Genomic DNA, 18737 nt, shown 5'->3' with positions numbered 1-18737 from the left:
ATATTTAGAAGTACATTTTGGTTATATTGCTCGATAGGGGACAGAAACGGCAATTAGAAAAATAAATGATTTGGAAAAGTGTAATGTCTGGACCAATAAACTATAGACTATAGTTTTGTGTAGGCCGACTTTCTATTTTTGAGTATTAGCCTACATGAAATATAGTAACTTGGTAACTATACTACATAAAACGAGTACTTAATTTAATCATTGCTACATTCACCTCAACAATTTTCCAATTTTGAAATATATGATTTCCTTTTTAAATAAATAATAATAATAGTTTATTATTTATCCTATTTAAACTCAAAATAAATCTAACCAATTATGTGTACAAAACTAAATATTTTACCAACTAAATATGTTTCATCATTTTTATAAAAAAAATCAATAGACACAACTTAATTAGTATGCCTTGTAGACATCTAAAACACAAGATCTTTTGTAGTGGAGTATTATATAGATGTATAATTTAATACCCCAATTTCCCCTATCTACATAACTTATTAATAAATAAATAGAATTAAAAACAAATATAAATACATCTACTTAGTTTTATCATTATTTATTGCTACTTCAGAAAGAAAATGGTTAGTCAATAACTAAAATTGCTCAATATTATCTTGTAATATTCAATGTAGAGTAGAACTCAAAATTAATTGAACATAAGCAAACAACCTATATACCATGAGCTCCAATAGATAGACCTTTATTGATATGGATGTAAAAATTTTATATTCTTGTGACTTGTGAAGATAACATTAGTACATGTTAGAAAACTGAAATAAAAAAATAAAATCCATTTACTTCAGCAAAGATAATCTTACCCATATAAAATCTCTAGAGCTCTTACTATAAAGGAAAAACAAAAAAACAAAAATGGAAAAGAATAAAAGAAAATAGAAAAAAACAAAATAAAAAGAGCAGCAACAAAAAACTTCTCCCACTTTACAAAGCAAAAACAAATAGCAGCATCTGCTTATAATTTAGTGCAACAGTTGTCAATTATTTCCCTCTTTCTCTCTCCAATTTGGAAAATTGCTCTTGTATTCTTCACTCCAAAAATCCGGAGGTAATGTGAGCAATTTGCAGGGACCAAAATCCTCGCCGCTGCACCAGATGTTTTCACAGAATTTAAGGTATGCGTGTGCTCAATTTTTTTTACTGCCGTAGCTGAAACAATTCGCACTCACAAATGACAAGCGAGTCGAGCGCTGGCTTTCACCCCAACCACCATCCCCAGCACGGCGGATTGTTCGCACCCGGTGGAGCGACGAGCAGCAGCAGCGGCGGCGGTTCAGGCGGCGCCGCTGCAAACTACAATTACGGCGGAGGAAGCATGAATTTGGGCGGAAATGAGTACCCTAGCGGTAGAATGCTCTTTGGTGCGCAGAATTCTCTTGATTCTTCGTTGACGCATGTGCTGGATTCGTTTCCCGGGTTGAAGCACGACGGGGGTTTCGCAGTGGAGTGGTCGGTTGATGAACAATTCAAGTTAGAGGAGGGACTTGCCAAGTAGGTACTTTACTTGCTATTGGGGTAAAAAATCAGCTAATATTAGGATATTTTCTGTAATGTGTAGCACTGCTGTAATTGCTTCCTGAGGTGCAAGATTGTAGAGTATGGTCCGTCGTATAGTTTGTCTTCTGCTTGTCTTTATGGAAAAATACATGATTAGTACATAAACCTAAACAGAGATAGTGGATGAAGCTAATAAAAGCATAGAGGATTGCGGATGATGGATACTGCTATAGGGTTGGAAGACAATAACTTAAACTAGGGTTTTTGTTAGGAGTGGATTTCAGCATCGCATTTGAACAAGGATTTAGGTCCTGCGAAGGGGATCTATCATAGTTTGAACTAGTCAGGGACACGGTGCTCAAGGCCCAAAATGTTATTTGATGAATGATAAGATAATGTGGTTATACCGTTATAAGCAAGTTCTACAATCTACATTCATCTTTTTTTTTGGTTGGAATTCTTGTTGAATGAGATGTCCTTAAATATATTGGTATTAGGAAGGTGCCAACTAGGGGCTAGGTCAGCTTAATTTATTTTTCTCCTTCCCTGCTCTGCATGAGGTGATTGTCCCTGTAGGTTGTCATCTACAAACTTCCATAACATAAACACCTCAACTTTTCTCCAAAAGATTGTTTATTATGGCCAATCACATTGTTTATTGTGAATCTAAAAGTTTAACATTGTCTGGGATCTTTTGAGTTTATTAATTTGCAATGCAGAAAGTAAAGCTCGTACCCCAAATGTCCCCACCCACTCCAGGCGTCATCTTGCCACAAATGCTTATTTACTGGATACAGAGTTAATTTGAAATAATTTCGGTGTAAAATGGAGTATGAGTTTTTTTGTCTTACATGGCCACTTCATTTGGGTGATTCCATAATATGTAGATATGCTAGTGAACACAATATCACAAAGTATGTTAAGATTGCTGCCTCACTTCGTGACAAGACGGTCAGAGATGTTGCTCTGCGATGCAGATGGATGATGGTAACTTTTATATGAATTCTCTTACTTCCGAGTAATATTTTTATTGATGTGTTACTTGATATGCTCTTTTACCTTCTAGCTGCACCACTAAGAATAATGTCACTTCTTTTCATGGTGTTGTGTTGTTTGTCAGAGAAAGCGGAGGAAACAGGAGCATCCATGCTTGGGGAAGAAAATTAGGGATCTGAAGGTAAAAAAATGTCGTTTTTTCGATATGGTATACATAACTGATATTAATTTCTCGACCCAGGCATTGTTATACTGTAATTTCAAAAATTGAAATCCAACTTGCTGTCAGTCAAAAGCAACGTGTGTGACTATATTTGTGCTCTTCAACTGCAAACTAGAAATTTTGCTCATAAGGTGCAATGAAGTCCAAAGCTGAGCAATGGTTTTATTGGGTTTCTTATGTGTTGCTCAGATTTTGGCCTTGTCATTCCTCTAAACTGATGGACCTTTCCTTACTTGGATGTTGCTGAATGCTGAATAAACAACTCAAATAGTAGAGGTTAATAGACGAAAAAACTGCCAAAATGTGGCTGTTCTTTTTCCGATGATGATCATAAGATAAGTAAGCCTAGTCTAAACAATTGAGTACTTATACAGTTCTACTTCTACTACTTTGTCCCATGGATTAGAGCCATACACAAACTATCTAAAATAACTAAATTCATTATTAATAGTATATAACACTTTATAAAATAAAATAATTAATAACTAGCAATTAATAAAGTTAAGTAGCAACTTATTGCACTGCTAACAAAAGCCTCACCGTTGAGGACCCAAGCAGAAGTCTGTCCGACCTAGGATAACTTGGCTATGTGGGTGGGCTAAGAGTTGCAGTAGCTGTCCCTCTGTTGTTGTTTGCACGGATGCCAAGGTGGTCCTTAGTTAATAGGCTAAATGAGTAATAGAATATTAGTTAATAATCTGGAAATCAACTAAATAACTGATGCCTTGTGCCACGCTCACCCAAATATGTTCCTAGGAAGCCTCATGCTTTGTTTTCTCTGATAAACCTAGGTATTGGTCTCAGACAGTCTGAGTAGAATGTTTTGTGGTCAGTGTTGTCATCAACTGATTGATTTGATTTTGGATATGCTTTTTTCCCTGGTAATGTTTCTTCATATGATTTGTAGAAAGTGCTAAACAAAGTCGATGATGTTGCATTAATAAGTGTATGAGCTGTATCTTTCTTGTAATACCTAGTACATAAACCAGAACTTAAAGGTGGTGTTCTGATAGTCATCCCTTTCTCAGGAAAAAATGTTGGAACCAGCTTTGAAGACTAACATGTCCTCAGCTTCTTCAGTGAATGTTGCTCCATATACATCAACCACAAACCAGCAGTGTGGTTACATGATCTCAGGAGGTTTAATTATTTTGCTGTTTACATTAAAAAAACCTGTTTTTCCCCAAACTAATTACGTCGACTAGATATTATGTTTTCAGGCTGAAGATGGTCTTCTCAGTCTCTTCCTACATTTATACTTTGGCAAATGATTGTTGAACTTTTCTCTTTTATCATATTAACTGATGCTAACATGTGCACTAAGATGTTGGTGATGATGCCTTGTTTATTTATTGTTAACTTTTTTACTTGATAGTGCTTACACCTATGTTATGTCTCTGTTGAGTGAATTTAGAAACTTTGGCTGAATAATCCGACTTTAATTAACTTTTTTGCTTGGTTCTGCGTACATCAGTTTAAACTGAATGCTGGACTGTGGGGGTTGGTTAGTCTTAATGGAGTTGTCTTCGAAGTTAGTCTGCATAGCATCAGTATCATGTTGCTCAATGTGACTTGCAACATTTAATAGAGGCAATCATTGTACATATCCCTGAAATTTCATTGTTCCAATGTTTACAATATCTTGAGTCTGTTAACCTGTTTCCACTTTCAGTGACATATAACTTGGCTAATTCTAGAAGGCTGAAAGTTGGAACTCCCCTATAAAACACATCGAGTCAGATAGGTCCCATCAAGATATGAGCTTATCAATGCCATTTGTTACCTATCTGCTTAGTTAGATTATTGTCTGAGAGTCCTGAAAAATTGTTTCATGCATTTCATGTTTCTTTGGTCAAACATAGTCATTGTTTCCCAAATTCCTTCTGGACTCACTCATGACTATGGGTGTCAACTTTCAAATGGTCTTTTATCAATTTTAAGTTAATGCACTAATCAGAAACGATTTTTATTTGTGTTTCAGTACTGAGTGGCACGGCCAGACATCTTCTAGAAGAAAACAGTCGGTCTTTTGAACAAATTTCTGTAAATCTTTCTACTCAAAAGGTGATACCTGAACCCTTTTGTTCACCCAATACATGTGACTTGGTTCTATTAGTTTCTGGTTGGAAGTCTTTCATTGGACTGTAATGGGATTGTTTTTGCAAAATGTATTGTACTCACGAGTAGAATATAGTATTACGTAAACTGAACATAGTATTTGTTGTGGGGAAGTACTGATGATGCGAAAACTTTTGTTGCAGCTGCAGCAAAACATTGATCTCTTTTTCCATGTGAGGAATAACATAATCACAGTTTTGGACAGGTAATTATTTGTATCAGGAGCATATGATTTGGTGTTCCATTGTCTTATTTAGCCAATACTTTTTGTGTCTGCAGCATGACAAAAATGCCTGGAATTATGAGTCAAATGCCACCTCTTCCAGTGCTCTTAAACGAGGAACTCACAAGTAGCATTTTTCTGCCCTCATCTCAGGTATGTCCCGTTCCATTCTTCATACAGCCATTGTAAAACTAAAGTCATTTTTCATGAAATGCCAAGTTGCGTAAAATATGTTAGTTCTATTTCATGATTACTTATCCTGTTGATTCCCAATTAACAGTAAGATACTTTGATGAAACAAATCCTGTTACCACTTTTGTCATAGTATTAAACATCCATTTAAAGGTTTGAACAATGACTTTTTCGTGAAAGATTTTATAAGCACAGAATTTAAGAGAAGAGGACTTTTCTGTAAAAAATTGGTTAACAAAATTTATTACTTTTATTAACAAGTGTAGGAGAAGAGGATTTTTATAGCACAAAGAAGAAGATAAAAACCCACTTCGTTGGAAAATGTTTGGGTAATACTGTGGTTCTGTGACCATTGACCAAGCTAACCTTGTTGCTTATTGATAAGTACACAAATCTATATTAGACATGTCCCCACTCAATTCTGTTCCATTTTCAGCCGATGATCATGTTCAGCTCATCAAGTATGGCACCCGTGAAGCAGGAGCCTGGATGCTGATCTGCTCCTAGCTTTGCTATTAATGCATCGATTCTCCCGTAAGTGCAAAAAGTATTCCCCTGCAGGTTGAAGAAAAGATGCTTGCAGGTTTTGTAGCTTGAAATTTAAAAAAATCCTGGGGCTTATGATTTGAGGAAGATGGAATGCTACAGAAAATAAATTGACAGTGAAGTCCAGATCTTGCAAAAGTAGTGATCAACCACTGACATCTCTAATGTTAGCTCCCACTTTTTTCTGTTATTTAAGTTTTTCTGGAATATAGTTCCGTCATTGATTTACCATTTTCGAAACTCAAAACTGCATATTTTGAAATGATTTGAAAAGCCTTATCAATATGGTGATTTAGTTGTCAAATGTAAAATGTATTCAAAGTCCAGCTATATTTGAGTTTTCGTGTGTGAACTGCTGCTTTTCTTTTTCATTTTTTAATGGTAACGGGCGAAATATTTCTTAGTAGTTTTATTTCTAGAGAGTATTTAAAATATCAGGTCTTATAATACAATTTTTATTTATTTTATCCTTTTTTCAGGGGTATTCATATTATTCAAACACCATGACGTGTATGGTAACTGACAAAATTCAAAGATAAACATAGCTTTCCACTATAGTATTGCTACATTCACCATCAAATATTCAAATTGTTGAACTTGAATTGGGAGAGCACTAATATTGAAAATGGAGGGGGCATTATACCAAAGTGAAATCACTAACGTCTCAATAAGAATATACTAGTCTATTTTAATTTTTTATAATTATGGTCCTCTGAAAATAATATTATTAGTTTTTTCCAATGTCAATCACTTCTAGTAGAGCTTAATGATTGGTCAAGGTGTTGTTTTAAATACCTCTTCCATTTGGGACGCCGCTCGCATAATCTTATTTTCATGTGATTAGTCAATTATTGATGATGTTAAAAAAAGAACGAATTTCCAGAGTTTTTTATTGTGATATTTTATTATATCTTTTGTCAATCTTGTCCTTTATTTCCATTGATTAACTTTGTAAAACTATAGTGAGAAAAAAATAATTGATTATGTTATGAATTTAATTTGTTACTATCTGATTATGTGAATAGCTCAGTTAATTAGTCTCGTATGAGGGTGTAATTATCTAATCTAATGATTCACAGAACTATTATGGCAGTCAACATTACTATATTAAAACCAGCTTGCTTAAAGAATACTAATAATCAAACCTCCACCTTAGCCTATAAAGGATGATAGATGAACCATTATTACACATTTCAAATGATTTTGGAGACCAGTGGCCATAGTCAAAACTAGCCGGCCCGATCGGGCCTAACTCAAAAAGAATATTCCGAGCATAGATGAGTCTCAAATATTTCTGATTTCGGCCGGCCTGGTCGTCTGCCGGAACTTTGCATACAACGGCAAAGGAGAATATCAACTTTGTTTTTTCATTATAGCAACAATACAAAATTGGACTCGCTAATACATATATATGACTATCAGACTATGAGATAGAGATATCCAGTGTTTTGTTGAGTTTTTGAGACTCCATATTTGACAAAAAGAATGAATATTAGGTCTTTATGTCAAATTTTAAGATGTTCTCTTTATGATTTTGATCTTTTAAAAAAATATCATCAAAGTTTGAGATGTTCTTTTTGGTGTAATTTTTCTAAGAAAATTTTGATACAGTACAATTTTGGGAAAATTTTTATTACCTTTGTGTGTACATTTAATGAGGTTGTTGATATTAATATTTGTTTTATATTTAATGAATTTAGTTGAATTTTTAATGATAACTTCTCTTCCATAAAAACCGAATGTACTTTTTTGTTTGTGTTTTAAATTTCGATTGTATAGTGAGGAGGAAGACCGAAATTAATTTAGAAAAAAACAAAAAAAAAGTCATGTTAACATTAATAGTTTTTGTTACGTGAAGAGGTTAATTAATGTTTTAAAGTCAACTGATATAAAAAATTCTTGCGAAAAAGGTAATCTAATATAAGTGGTTATTAATGTGGAAAATGGTACTAATTCTCAATTTGTGGATTAGGAGGCAAGGGAGGGTGAAGAGGTTAGTATAATTATTTAGGGATAACTGCCTTAAAAGTCATGAACTTTGCCCGAATTCCGGTTTTTCCCACGAGCTTTAAAGTTGGCGTATAAAGTCACGAACTTTGCATTTTGTCTGGTATTTCTCACGACGGTAATTCCGGCGAAAGAGCGAGCTGACGTGTCAAATTTAATTGACGTGGCGCCTCGTGGCGCCTGACATGGCCAATAATTGTTGACTGTGTAATTAAATAAAAAAAATACAAAAATAAAAAACCCCCCTCAAATTCGTCCCCCAAATCACCCCACCCCCAAATCACCCCACAAATTCGTCCCCAAATCAATCCACAAATCGCGTAACCTAACCTAATCGACAAGCTGCAACGACGACGGCGGCATAATCGACGACGACGACGAAAGAGCGAGCGACGACGGCCTAATCGACGACGACGAGTCTATTGGCTTACCTGCAACAGCGACAGACAGCGACGAGCTGCGCTTCAGGCTTCGTCAACATGAAGATGTGGCCGGGTTTCTGGCCAGACAAGCCGAATCCGAACAAACCTTTCCTGCTTCGGATTTACCATGGTGGGCATTTCATTCCTGATGGGAGGATTTGTGAGAAATACGTAGGTGGGGAAATGTGGGAAGGTAGTGGTTTTGAACCAGATAGATTTGGTTACTTCGACCTAGTCGATGAACTGAATAAGCTAGGGTTTGATAGCTGGGATAGGCTATGCTTCAAGAGAAAATGGGGAATGGAGTTTATTAACATCACAGGTGATGCAGAGGTGATGTTAATGTTGAAGTTCCTGACCACAGTGAAGCATCAAATATGTGATGTGTATATTGTGGGTGGGAAGAAGGGTGGCCTAGAGCACATTGTTGAAGATGAAGCTGTAAGGAGTCGAGTGGTTGAGTCGGAGTCAGTAGAAATGAGTAATGTTGAGTCTATGAATAAGAGTATGACTACCAGAAGGGGTATAAAGGAGACAACTTCAACGGGTGGCAAGTTGAAGTCAGTTTCTACCAAAGATGTTGTGGAGAAGAGTGTTGAAAGTAGTATTAAGAAGAGATTGTTCCAGTCTAGTATGAGGTCAGTGGTTGAAACTATGGGTGAGAGGGTGGGAGATAGGAATTGTGATGCTAATGAAGTTGGAAAGAGTGTGGGTGAGGATGTGGGTAAGATGGATCATATAGCTAAAGACAAGGGTAAGAGTGTTGTTGAGGATGAGGCATATAGGAACTCTGATGCTGATGTCTTGGGGGATGATGTGGGAGGTAAGGACAATGATGCTGAGGATTTGGGTGTTGTAAATGAAGCTGTGGGAATGAGAGACAGAATTTATGAGAGTGTAGGGGATAAGGCTGATAACAGTATGGCAGTGGGGGTGGGATATGATAGTGAGGAGGATGAGAGTTATATACCATCCTCTGATGAAGAGGAGACTGATGATGACATGGAGGCTGAGGAGTTAGTGTCTGAGGATGAGGAATACACACAGGGGAGGAAGAAGACAAAAGAAAAGAAAGAAACAGAGTTTGTGGTTACTGATGAAATCTTCTATGGCCTAGTCAGTGGAGGGCAAAAAAGTGCCTATGTGTCTGAGGACGACAATTCTGAAGAAGGTGACATATACTCCAGTTCAACTGATTCTCAAGATGAAGGGAGAAGAAGGCTGGAAAGGCATGGTAAAGTGATGTATGATCCACGGTGTGATCATAAAAATTTGACATTGTGCCTTGGAATGGGCTTTATTGATGGTTTTCAAGCAAGGGATGCTCTAACAGACAATGCAGTAGAGAATGGGTGGGAGATTCACTTCAAAAGAGCAAGTACGAAGGCATTTGAGGCAGCTTGCAAGAGTCCTTGTAAGTGGTTATGTTCTGGGAGCCTAGTGAAGATGAATGGTTCTGTAGTAATTAAGAAACTTGAACCAGAGCACACATGTCCTAGGGCTATGAGAAACAAGATTGTGACCTCAAACTGGATTGCAAGAAAATACTTGCATGTGTTTAGAATCCGGCCAGAGTTCAGCTATAAGGAGTTGGGGAAGGACTTGATGCAACGGTTTGCCTTTGATGCAACCAAATGGAGGTTATACCACTCCAAGAGAAAAGCAATTGACATGCTGAGGGGAACGGTGGAAGCTCATTATGCAAAGATGAGGAGCTATGTTCTGGAGTTGAGTAAAGCTGACAGAGAAGTGAGGTTCGAACTACATGTCGATGTAGGTGCTGTTTTCAAGGCTTTGTACATTGGTTTTAGTGGCATGCGAAAGGGATTCAAGGAGAGATGTAGACCTGTAATTGGGCTAGATGGGGGCATTCCTCAAGACATATCTTGGTGGGATATTGCTCACCGCCGTAGGGACTGATGGAAACAATCAAATGTACCCCATTGCTTGGGCTGTAGTTGAGGCTGAAAATGAAGTATGCTGGACTTGGTTTATTAAAATTCTGAGTGAGGATTTGACATTGGGTGAAGGAGTAGGCATTACACTTATCAGTGATCAGCAAAAGGTATTCACTATACTCACTTATCTGTTATGCAGTCAATTTTGTGCTTTGTTATGTTGTCACTGACAATGTTGCTTGATAGGGCCTGGAAAATGCAGTACAGAGACTACTTCCATCGGCTGAGCATAAAAACTGTGCAAGGCATATCTATGCAAATTGGAAAAAAACTCACAAAGGTCCACTTTTGAAACAGCACTTCTGGAAACTTGTTAGAAGCACTTACATGGAAGAGTATGAGATTGCTTGCAGAGAACTCGAGAAGGAAGATGGACAGGCATATGCAGACTTAATGGACAAAAACCCAAGCAAATTCTGTAAGGCTTTTCTAACACCTTCCAACTGCTCTGATGTCATTCTGAACAATGTGTGTAAGTGTTTCAATGCCTATATTCTGGATGCTAGGAGTAAACATGTGTTAGACATGCTAGATGAAATGAGAACCAAGCTGATGGGGAGACTTTACAGAAAAAGTGTAGACATAGAGAGTGCTGGGGTAAATTCAAATGTGTGTCCAAAGGTGAGGAAGAAAATTGAAGCTATGGTCTATGAGAGTAGAAACTGTACTACCATTCCTGCAGTTGGTGGTAACTTTGAAGTTAGTCACTTTGAAGATAGGTTTGTGGTGACTCCTTCATTAAGGAAGTGTGGGTGTAAGAAATGGGATTTGACTGGCATCCCTTGTATCCATGCATGCGCTGCTATACACTTCCTCAAGCAGACTGTAGATGATTATGTCCACGAATACTACTCCTTGAGCAAGTACACATCTGCCTATGGATATGGATTGCCAGCATTAAATGGGGAGAAGCTCTGGCCTCAAGCTGAGGGGTACCCGGTTGTACCTCCACCTGTGAAGAAGATGCCCGGTAGGCCCAAGAAGGTGCGAAGGAGGGACCCATTCAAGAAGGATCCGGGCAGACCCAATAGAATGAGGAAAATTTGTGTGATGACATGCCAGAAGTGTTTACAAGAAGGCCAAAACTCCAGGACTTGCAAAAACGAGTCAGTTGAGGTTCTGCCAAAGCCAAAGGTAATACACAATAGTTGTAATCAATGTACGCTCACAGTTTTTATTCTGTTCCAATTTTTACTAACATTGCAAATTACATACCCTATAGGCCAAAATGGGAAGGCCTCGGAAGACACCGTCCAATGCAGAAGGTGGTACCATCGCAATAAGAGGAAGGGCTGGAAGAAGGGGAGGTCGTGGAGGACGCCGTGGAGTTGTGGATGGCTCAATCCCCACGCAACAAAGCAACACCAACAATGGTTGACCGATGGTTTTAGTAGTTGAATTTGGAAGAAAGTAATGTATGTCGCCTGAAACAGTAGTTGTATTTGGATGAATACTATGGGCTTTTTGGACACCAAACTATTATGTGTACACCGTGTGTGTTATTTTGAGGCAGGATAATATTATGCTTTTGCCATGTGTTCCATCCATTACAAGTTTCTAATGCCTATAGCATCACATTTGTCATTTATTACAGAAAATAGCATATTAGTTGTAGTAGTAGTAGTAGAACAGTTTGAGCAAAATACTCACTGCGCAAAATAACTCAATGCATTCATAGGGGAAAAACCACTACAATATTCCTGATTCCGTAGTGTATTACACTTGAGTTCAACTTGCATATACTATTACATTGGAGTTCTATTAGTTAAGCTACGACAATAGCCAAATGACGATACATAAAATGCAAATGACAACCTTTAGGTTCCGGTTTTGACGATGCAAATCTGCGACAACGCCTTGGAGTGCTTCAACTTCAGCGGTTTTGGAACGGAGGCTCTCGTCAAGTGCATCCTGCTTAGCAACTCTATCTCTCAATGCTTTTTGCACATTGTCCCTATCAATCTTCAATTTTTTGAAGAAGTACTCTTGATTCGGTGACAATGATGGATCAATCCAACGAAAGAATTTGCAGTCGTCCTCCTTCCAGACTTGGCAACGATAGAAGCATCGTACGGGATTGGCATCCGTATTGGATGTCACCACATCAGCTTCAAGGCCGTGATCACAGACCACTGCCCCAAACCTCGGCCACATTCTGCTCGAGTGCTGGGAAGAAGTGGACATCCTGCATTTGAACATTTGAACAATCAAACCTCATTTGAACATTTGGACAATCAAACCAGTCCACACTCCCTCAAGCAGAATGTGGATGAAACATCATGCAGAACCCTAAAACCAATACAACTCTAAATTAGACAATCAACATTCGAGAATTCAACAGTCATGAACCCTAAATACCCATTGCCAATTGCACAGTCGAAATCGCTCAAACCGACCACAATTCGGGCACCACAAAATCGCATACTCAAAATTGAGTCCAAAATAGGTAATACAAGCAATCCCTAAAATTGAAACCTAAATCGACCCCTAAACCCAACGAAATCAATCGCATGTTCAACGAAACGAACGAACCCTAATATTGCCCCATAAATCGAACCCTAAGATGAAGCTATGGTCTTACCTTGTTACGGGATTTCACGGACAATCGGGATTGCAGCAGTTTCGTAGGATGAATCGCGATTTGATTCTGAGAATCAATAATGGTTGGGGGTGGATGAATCGCGAGAGGAAGGATGAGTGTTGGATTTGGGGGTGAATTATAGTTTCATATGGATAAACGTCGTTTTATCCATGTGAAACGACGTCGTTTTGAGTTTTTCCGATGCCTGACACGTCGGAATTCAGGCATGCCACATAGGATTTTAAATTGCCGGAAAACACAGGGTCGGGTCGGGTTGGGAAATACCAGACAAAATGCAAAGTTCGTGACTTTATACGCTAACTTTAAAGCTCGTGGGAAAAATCAGAATTCGGGCAAAGTTCATGACTTTTAAGACAGTTATCCCAATTATTTATGGCAGTTGTTAGCGGCTATTTATTGCCTCCTCTTTTATTTACCCACTTTCCCAACGGCCTTCTCTCTCTCCCTCCCTCCAAAATTCTTATCTGAAAGAGAGAGAAAAAGCGCCGCCTCAATTGGACCATCAACCCAGCTCCCTTTTTAAAGTCAAAACCCAATTTTAATTCCACCTTTTTATTTTCTCTCACGCACCCAAATACCACCTCCATCTCCTTCATCAACCCATCTTCTTCGTCTCTGCAATTTTCTGCATTCTCTTCAACAATCAATACGAAAAGAAGAGCAACAAAAAATAAAAAAAATCTGCAGAGTACTTACTAATGAGAAGCGAAAAGACTCCAGCTTTTTAAGAGTGGTGCGGTACGGTGCGGTGCATCTATCATCTTGTGTAGATGACTGTGTTTGTTCTGTTTATGATCCTCACCTTCCTCGGATTCTCATCTCGAGCTCAGAACTCCACATGCAACTCCAATGATCTCGAAGCTCTCAGGGCCTTTATGCACAACCTCGATTCACCTCTTGAAGGATGGGATTTCAATTCCTCTTCGTCCAACTGCTGCGATTGGCCCGGCATCACTTGCTCTTCTCCGCAATCTAGGGTGATTAAGCTTGAGCTCGGCGGCAAAAGGTTCTTCGGCAATCTCTCCGAATCTCTAGCCAATTTGGAGCAGCTCAAAACCCTAAATCTCTCCCGCAATTACCTCAAAGGCTCCATCCCTCTCTCGCTTCTGCATTTGCCGCAGCTCGAAATCCTTGACCTGAGCTACAATTTGATCTCCGGAACGTTCCCGGGCAGCATCAATCTGCCGTCGATCAGAGTAATCAACGTCTCTGAAAACTCCATCGGCGGCGCTTTACCGGCGGAGATATGCAGCAATTCGACCAGGATTAGGGTTTTCAATGCGGTCGACAATTATCTAACCGGAGTTGTTCCGTTAGGGTTGGGGAATTGCACCTCATTGGAGGAGCTCGGGCTCGCCACAAATCTCATCCATGGCGCTCTTCCTGAAGATTTGTATCGTCTGCAGAAATTGAGCAAACTCTTCTTGCAGGAGAATAATCTCTCTGGACAGCTGAGTCGCCTCATCGGTAACCTATCTAATCTCGTTCGTCTCGATTTATCGTTGAATAAGTTCTCAGGAAATCTTCCAGACGTTTTTGATAGATTTGTGAGTTTGAGCTATTTCTCAGCTCAATCGAATAGTTTCAATGGTAGCATACCTGCTTCGTTGGCTAATTCACCGTCGATTGCTTCGCTTAGTTTGAGAAACAATTCATTAGGCGATACCATTGATCTTAACTGTTCAGCAATGGTGAATCTCGTTTCGCTTGATTTGGCTACTAATGCATTTAAAGGGGAAATTCCTGCAAATCTCCCTTCTTGTAAAAAATTAAGGATGATGAATTTGGCTAGGAATCACTTTACAGGGGAGATCCCTCAGAGTTTCAAGAATTTCCAGAGCCTTACGTCCCTTTCGCTTTCAAACACTACCATTACCAACCTCACAACCGCACTAGACGTTCTGCAGCATTGTACGAACTTGACAACACTGGTTCTCACTTTGAATTTTTGTGGTGAAATGATGCCTGCTAATCCAAGTTTCGAGTTTTTAAGACTCAAGACCCTTGTGATTGCCAATTGCAGACTCACCGGTGGTATTCCCCAGTGGTTGAGTCGGAGCAGGGACTTGCAGCTGTTGGATTTGTCGTGGAATCGAATGGGAGGTTCAATTCCGCCTTGGTTTGGAAACTTGTCATCTCTGTTTTACTTGGACTTATCCAACAACTCTTTCACTGGGAATCTCCCAAAAGAGCTTACTGAAATGCAGAGCATGATCAGTGGTAATGTGTCCGTGGTGGAACCTTCCCCGGATTTCCCCCTCTTTGTACGAAAGAACCAATACGGGTTCAAGTACAAAAGGGCCATGAGCTTTCCTCCAACACTGGAACTTGGCAACAACTTTCTTACTGGACCGATCTGGCCGGAGTTTGGTAATTTGAAAAGGTTGCATGTTTTGGACCTGAAATGCAATAATTTATCTGGATCCATTCCGAGCACTTTGTCTCTCTTGACGGGCCTAGAGACTTTGGATTTGTCTTTCAATGAGCTGAATGGAACTATACCAGGTTCTTTGAGTAACCTCACATTTTTGTCATTCTTCAGTGTGGCTCACAATGCTCTCACTGGCACCATTCCTTCTGGCAATCAGTTTGCAACCTTCCCCAACTCGAGCTTTGAAGGTAACCCAGATCTCTGTGGGGACCACGGTTTACCTCCTTGCCGATCTAACAACAATGTCCCTCGCCTATCAACTCACAAGTCAAAGAAAGCAAGGAGTGTTGCTATAGCAGTGGGTGTTGGAATCGGCGCAGGAACTATTATTCTTGCTGCTCTTGTCTACCTTATTGTTTTGTGCTCATGCAAGCGAAAAGTTATGGATCCAGAAAACGAAGATGCTGATGCCACGGAAAAGAATTTGGCAGAGATATCGAGTCTAGTTATCCTATGTCAGAACAAGGAGAGCAAAGAGATTATACTTGATGATCTTTTGAAGTCTACAGATGATTTTGATCAAGCAAATATCATTGGTTGTGGGGGATTTGGACTGGTGTACAAGGCCGTCCTCCCCGATGGAAGGAAGGTGGCGATAAAAAGGCTCTCAGGTGAATATTTCCAGATTGAGAGGGAATTCCAAGCCGAAATAGATACCCTCTCAAGAGCACAGCACCCGAATCTCGTTCAACTTCAAGGATATTGTAAGTACAAGAACGACAGGCTGCTTATATACAAATATATGGAGAATGGTAGCCTTGATTACTGGTTACATGAGAAAACTGACGGCCCTTCCTCGTTAGATTGGGAGAAGAGGCTGCAGATCGCGAGAGGGGCAGCGCGAGGTCTCGCTTACTTGCACCAGTCTTGTGACCCTCGAATCCTCCATAGGGATATAAAATCAAGCAACATTCTTTTAGATGAGGAATTTGAAGCTCATTTAGCTGATTTTGGACTTGCAAGGCTCATTCTTCCTTATGACACTCATGTCACAACCGACCTTGTTGGAACACTTGGCTACATTCCTCCAGAGTACAGTCAGGCCTCAGTTGCGACCTACAAAGGGGATATATACAGTTTTGGAGTTGTTCTTTTGGAGCTTCTTACTGGCAAGAGGCCAATGGATATGTGCAGACCAAAAGCTTACCGGGATATGATTTCATGGGTGATTCGAATGAAGAGGTTAGGCAGGGAAGTCGAAGTTTTGGATCCATTTGTTTATGACAAGCAAAACACGCAGGTGATGCTAACTGTACTCGAGATTGCTTGCCTCTGTTTGAGGGAGAATCCAAAGGCGAGGCCATGTACCCTGCAGTTAGTTACTTGGCTTGACAACATCGATTCAGTCTCTATTTTACATCCGAGCTAGAGAGAGGCGAGCTGTCCCTTATGACTTCTTCCTTCACCGGTAAGTTCTTGATTATTGATTTTTCAATCTGGAATGCCATGATGCATTTTGTTGTATACATTGTTTCACTTGTATCAGTATGTGAAGTCATCATATAAATCTTCTAAATATCCTTTGCATTTCCATGAATATAAGTAAATAATCTTACTTCACTTCTGCTGCTTCTCTCACTGTTAGAAATTAGGAAAATAGCAAGTAGCTCTTTTGAGACATGAAGTAGTTTTCAATTATTTCAGTTGTATGTGACATGAATATAGAAGTTTAGTAAATATCCCTCTCATTTCCAAGAATCAGAAATTATGTTTGTTTTGCAACTTGCCCCACAATATCCCGAAAAAGGAAAAGAAAAAGGTGCTCTTTTGATGCATGAGTTTTGTGGGATATTGCTATTTTGGAATGGTGGTTGATTGTAAATTTCACCAAGAGGCGGGGGTTGGCAAACTTTGAGTGATTCTAGAGTTGACTATAATTTGACAAAATTGTCAAGAACAATGTCAATAAGTTGATTTTTGAGGTGTATAAAAGTCTGGATTTAGAAAGTAAGATTTTTAAGACTTGGAAAGGTTTAGTTCCCTACTCGTTTGTTGGGTTGTGTGGCATTTATTTCAACCTTAAATGTGTATGGAATAGTTGGTTTGAATATAAATGTGAAGATGGATATTAGATGGGTAGATTTTTCAGTATTTTGTCAATCCTATTGCCAAATATATAAAATGAAAATGATAGAAGTTTGAAAAGAGATAGTATTAATGTGTATCACAGAAATGTGGTGTGGTTGTAAATGTGTAGGCGCAGCTCAGTCAAGAATTGTGAGTTTGGCAGTTGGCATATTTACTCCTTGCCTTTTCCTATGTTACAACATTATTTCAATTCCAACTTGCTTATCTTTAACTTTATCTTTACTAAAAGAGAAAAGGGAGAGGGAGATTTCAAATGTTCCCATCCGTTGATTACAAAAAAGCCACCTTTTTTTTTAATTCAGTTTAGAGAATAAAATAAAGGGGTTTGACCTATATTAAGCGTCAATTTTCGACTTATTCAAAGGCCTTGTTTAGGCCATCCACAACGCTGTCTCTATACCGTCTCTTAAACCGTCTCTTAACTACTATTTGAGCACTATTTGAGGGCCCCACTGTCCTTTTTGCCTCCATCTCTTAACTAAGAGACGGAACCTGCAACGCTCCGTCTCTTAACCGTCTCTATACCGTCTCTTAATTACTATTCATTCAATTTAATTTATAATTTTTTTTAAAACCCAATTCAATTTAAACAAACACACTTTATTAAAATTAAAACAAAATAAAAAAACACACAAAATAAAAAAACACACAAAATAAAAAAAAATTAATCGGAAGGGCTAATCATCCTCCGGAGGCGGTCGAGGTTGAGGGGGAGTCGGAAGGCCAAGTTGTGCTGCCATATGCACAATTCCGTTCCACCAGGCCGCGTATTGGGAGTGCGAGAAGCGGGAAGTGTCCGCCATTGTGGCGGTCATGTACGCCACCGTAAGTGTGTCCGAGCCTCCCCGCGAGCCCGATCCCGAGGCCGACTGGCTTGATTCGCCTCGGCCCTTCCTTGCTCTAGCCGTCTTCGCCGCCTTCGTCCCTTGCGGCCGACGGCGCCTACTCGCGGATCCTCCTGCATCGCCGACCGTACCCGCAAACTCCTGGGATTCAGCATCATGTTGGCTGATGCCTTCAGCAGTGTCACCACCAGACGCACCAGCACTAGACGAGTATTGACCACTCGCCGTATGCTTCGTGCGCTTCGAGTTTGAGCCCGAGCTGGAACGGAAACCGCCGGCCCATCGTTCCTCGTCCTTGACGGCGCGCCAAACATCAACAAATCTGAATTGATGTCCCTCGTCCTGGTAGTAGGCGCGCAAAGCGGACGTCAAAATGTCGGTGGCCGTGGCGCCGCTTTGGTAGCGCGCCTCTTCCGCCGAGTAGATGCCGCAGAATTTTTTGACCTGTCGGTCGACTCGGTCAAAGTGACAGCGGATCATTTTAACTGTGCGCTTGCGGGAGCGGTTCGGCTTTATTTGGTGGTAGACCTCGACAACCTTTTCCCAGAAACACTTCCGGGTTTGT

At 39.6% G+C, this 18737-nt stretch overlaps 3 protein-coding genes across 3 annotated transcripts; all 3 read left to right on the top strand.

Moving 5' to 3' along the window:
• Nucleotides 1-956: 956 nt before the first annotated feature.
• On the top strand, nucleotides 957-6171 carry LOC121768896. The gene is made up of 8 exons (XM_042165502.1): nucleotides 957-1515; nucleotides 2409-2508; nucleotides 2642-2698; nucleotides 3769-3880; nucleotides 4722-4804; nucleotides 5002-5063; nucleotides 5138-5234; nucleotides 5710-6171. Exons 1-8 carry the CDS (start codon nucleotides 1196-1198, stop codon nucleotides 5767-5769), a joined length of 891 nt encoding a protein of 296 aa, XP_042021436.1. The 5' UTR covers nucleotides 957-1195; the 3' UTR covers nucleotides 5770-6171.
• Nucleotides 6172-10181: 4010 nt separating this feature from the next.
• LOC121766704 lies at nucleotides 10182-11584 on the top strand. The gene is made up of 3 exons (XM_042162969.1): nucleotides 10182-10313; nucleotides 10393-11340; nucleotides 11429-11584. Exons 1-3 carry the CDS (start codon nucleotides 10182-10184, stop codon nucleotides 11582-11584), a joined length of 1236 nt encoding a protein of 411 aa, XP_042018903.1.
• Nucleotides 11585-13251: 1667 nt separating this feature from the next.
• LOC121768992 (phytosulfokine receptor 1-like) lies at nucleotides 13252-16799 on the top strand. The gene has a single exon (XM_042165628.1). The coding sequence runs from the start codon at nucleotides 13579-13581 to the stop codon at nucleotides 16606-16608; it is 3030 nt and encodes a 1009-aa protein (XP_042021562.1). The 5' UTR covers nucleotides 13252-13578; the 3' UTR covers nucleotides 16609-16799.
• The last annotated feature ends 1938 nt before the right edge of the window (nucleotides 16800-18737 follow it).

The sequence above is a fragment of the Salvia splendens genome, chromosome 15, assembly GCF_004379255.2.
Source record: "Salvia splendens isolate huo1 chromosome 15, SspV2, whole genome shotgun sequence".
NCBI classification, from domain to species: domain Eukaryota; kingdom Viridiplantae; phylum Streptophyta; class Magnoliopsida; order Lamiales; family Lamiaceae; genus Salvia; species Salvia splendens.
The sequence above is the reverse complement of the archived record's forward strand: the minus strand, read 5'-3'. Positions and strand labels throughout refer to the sequence as shown.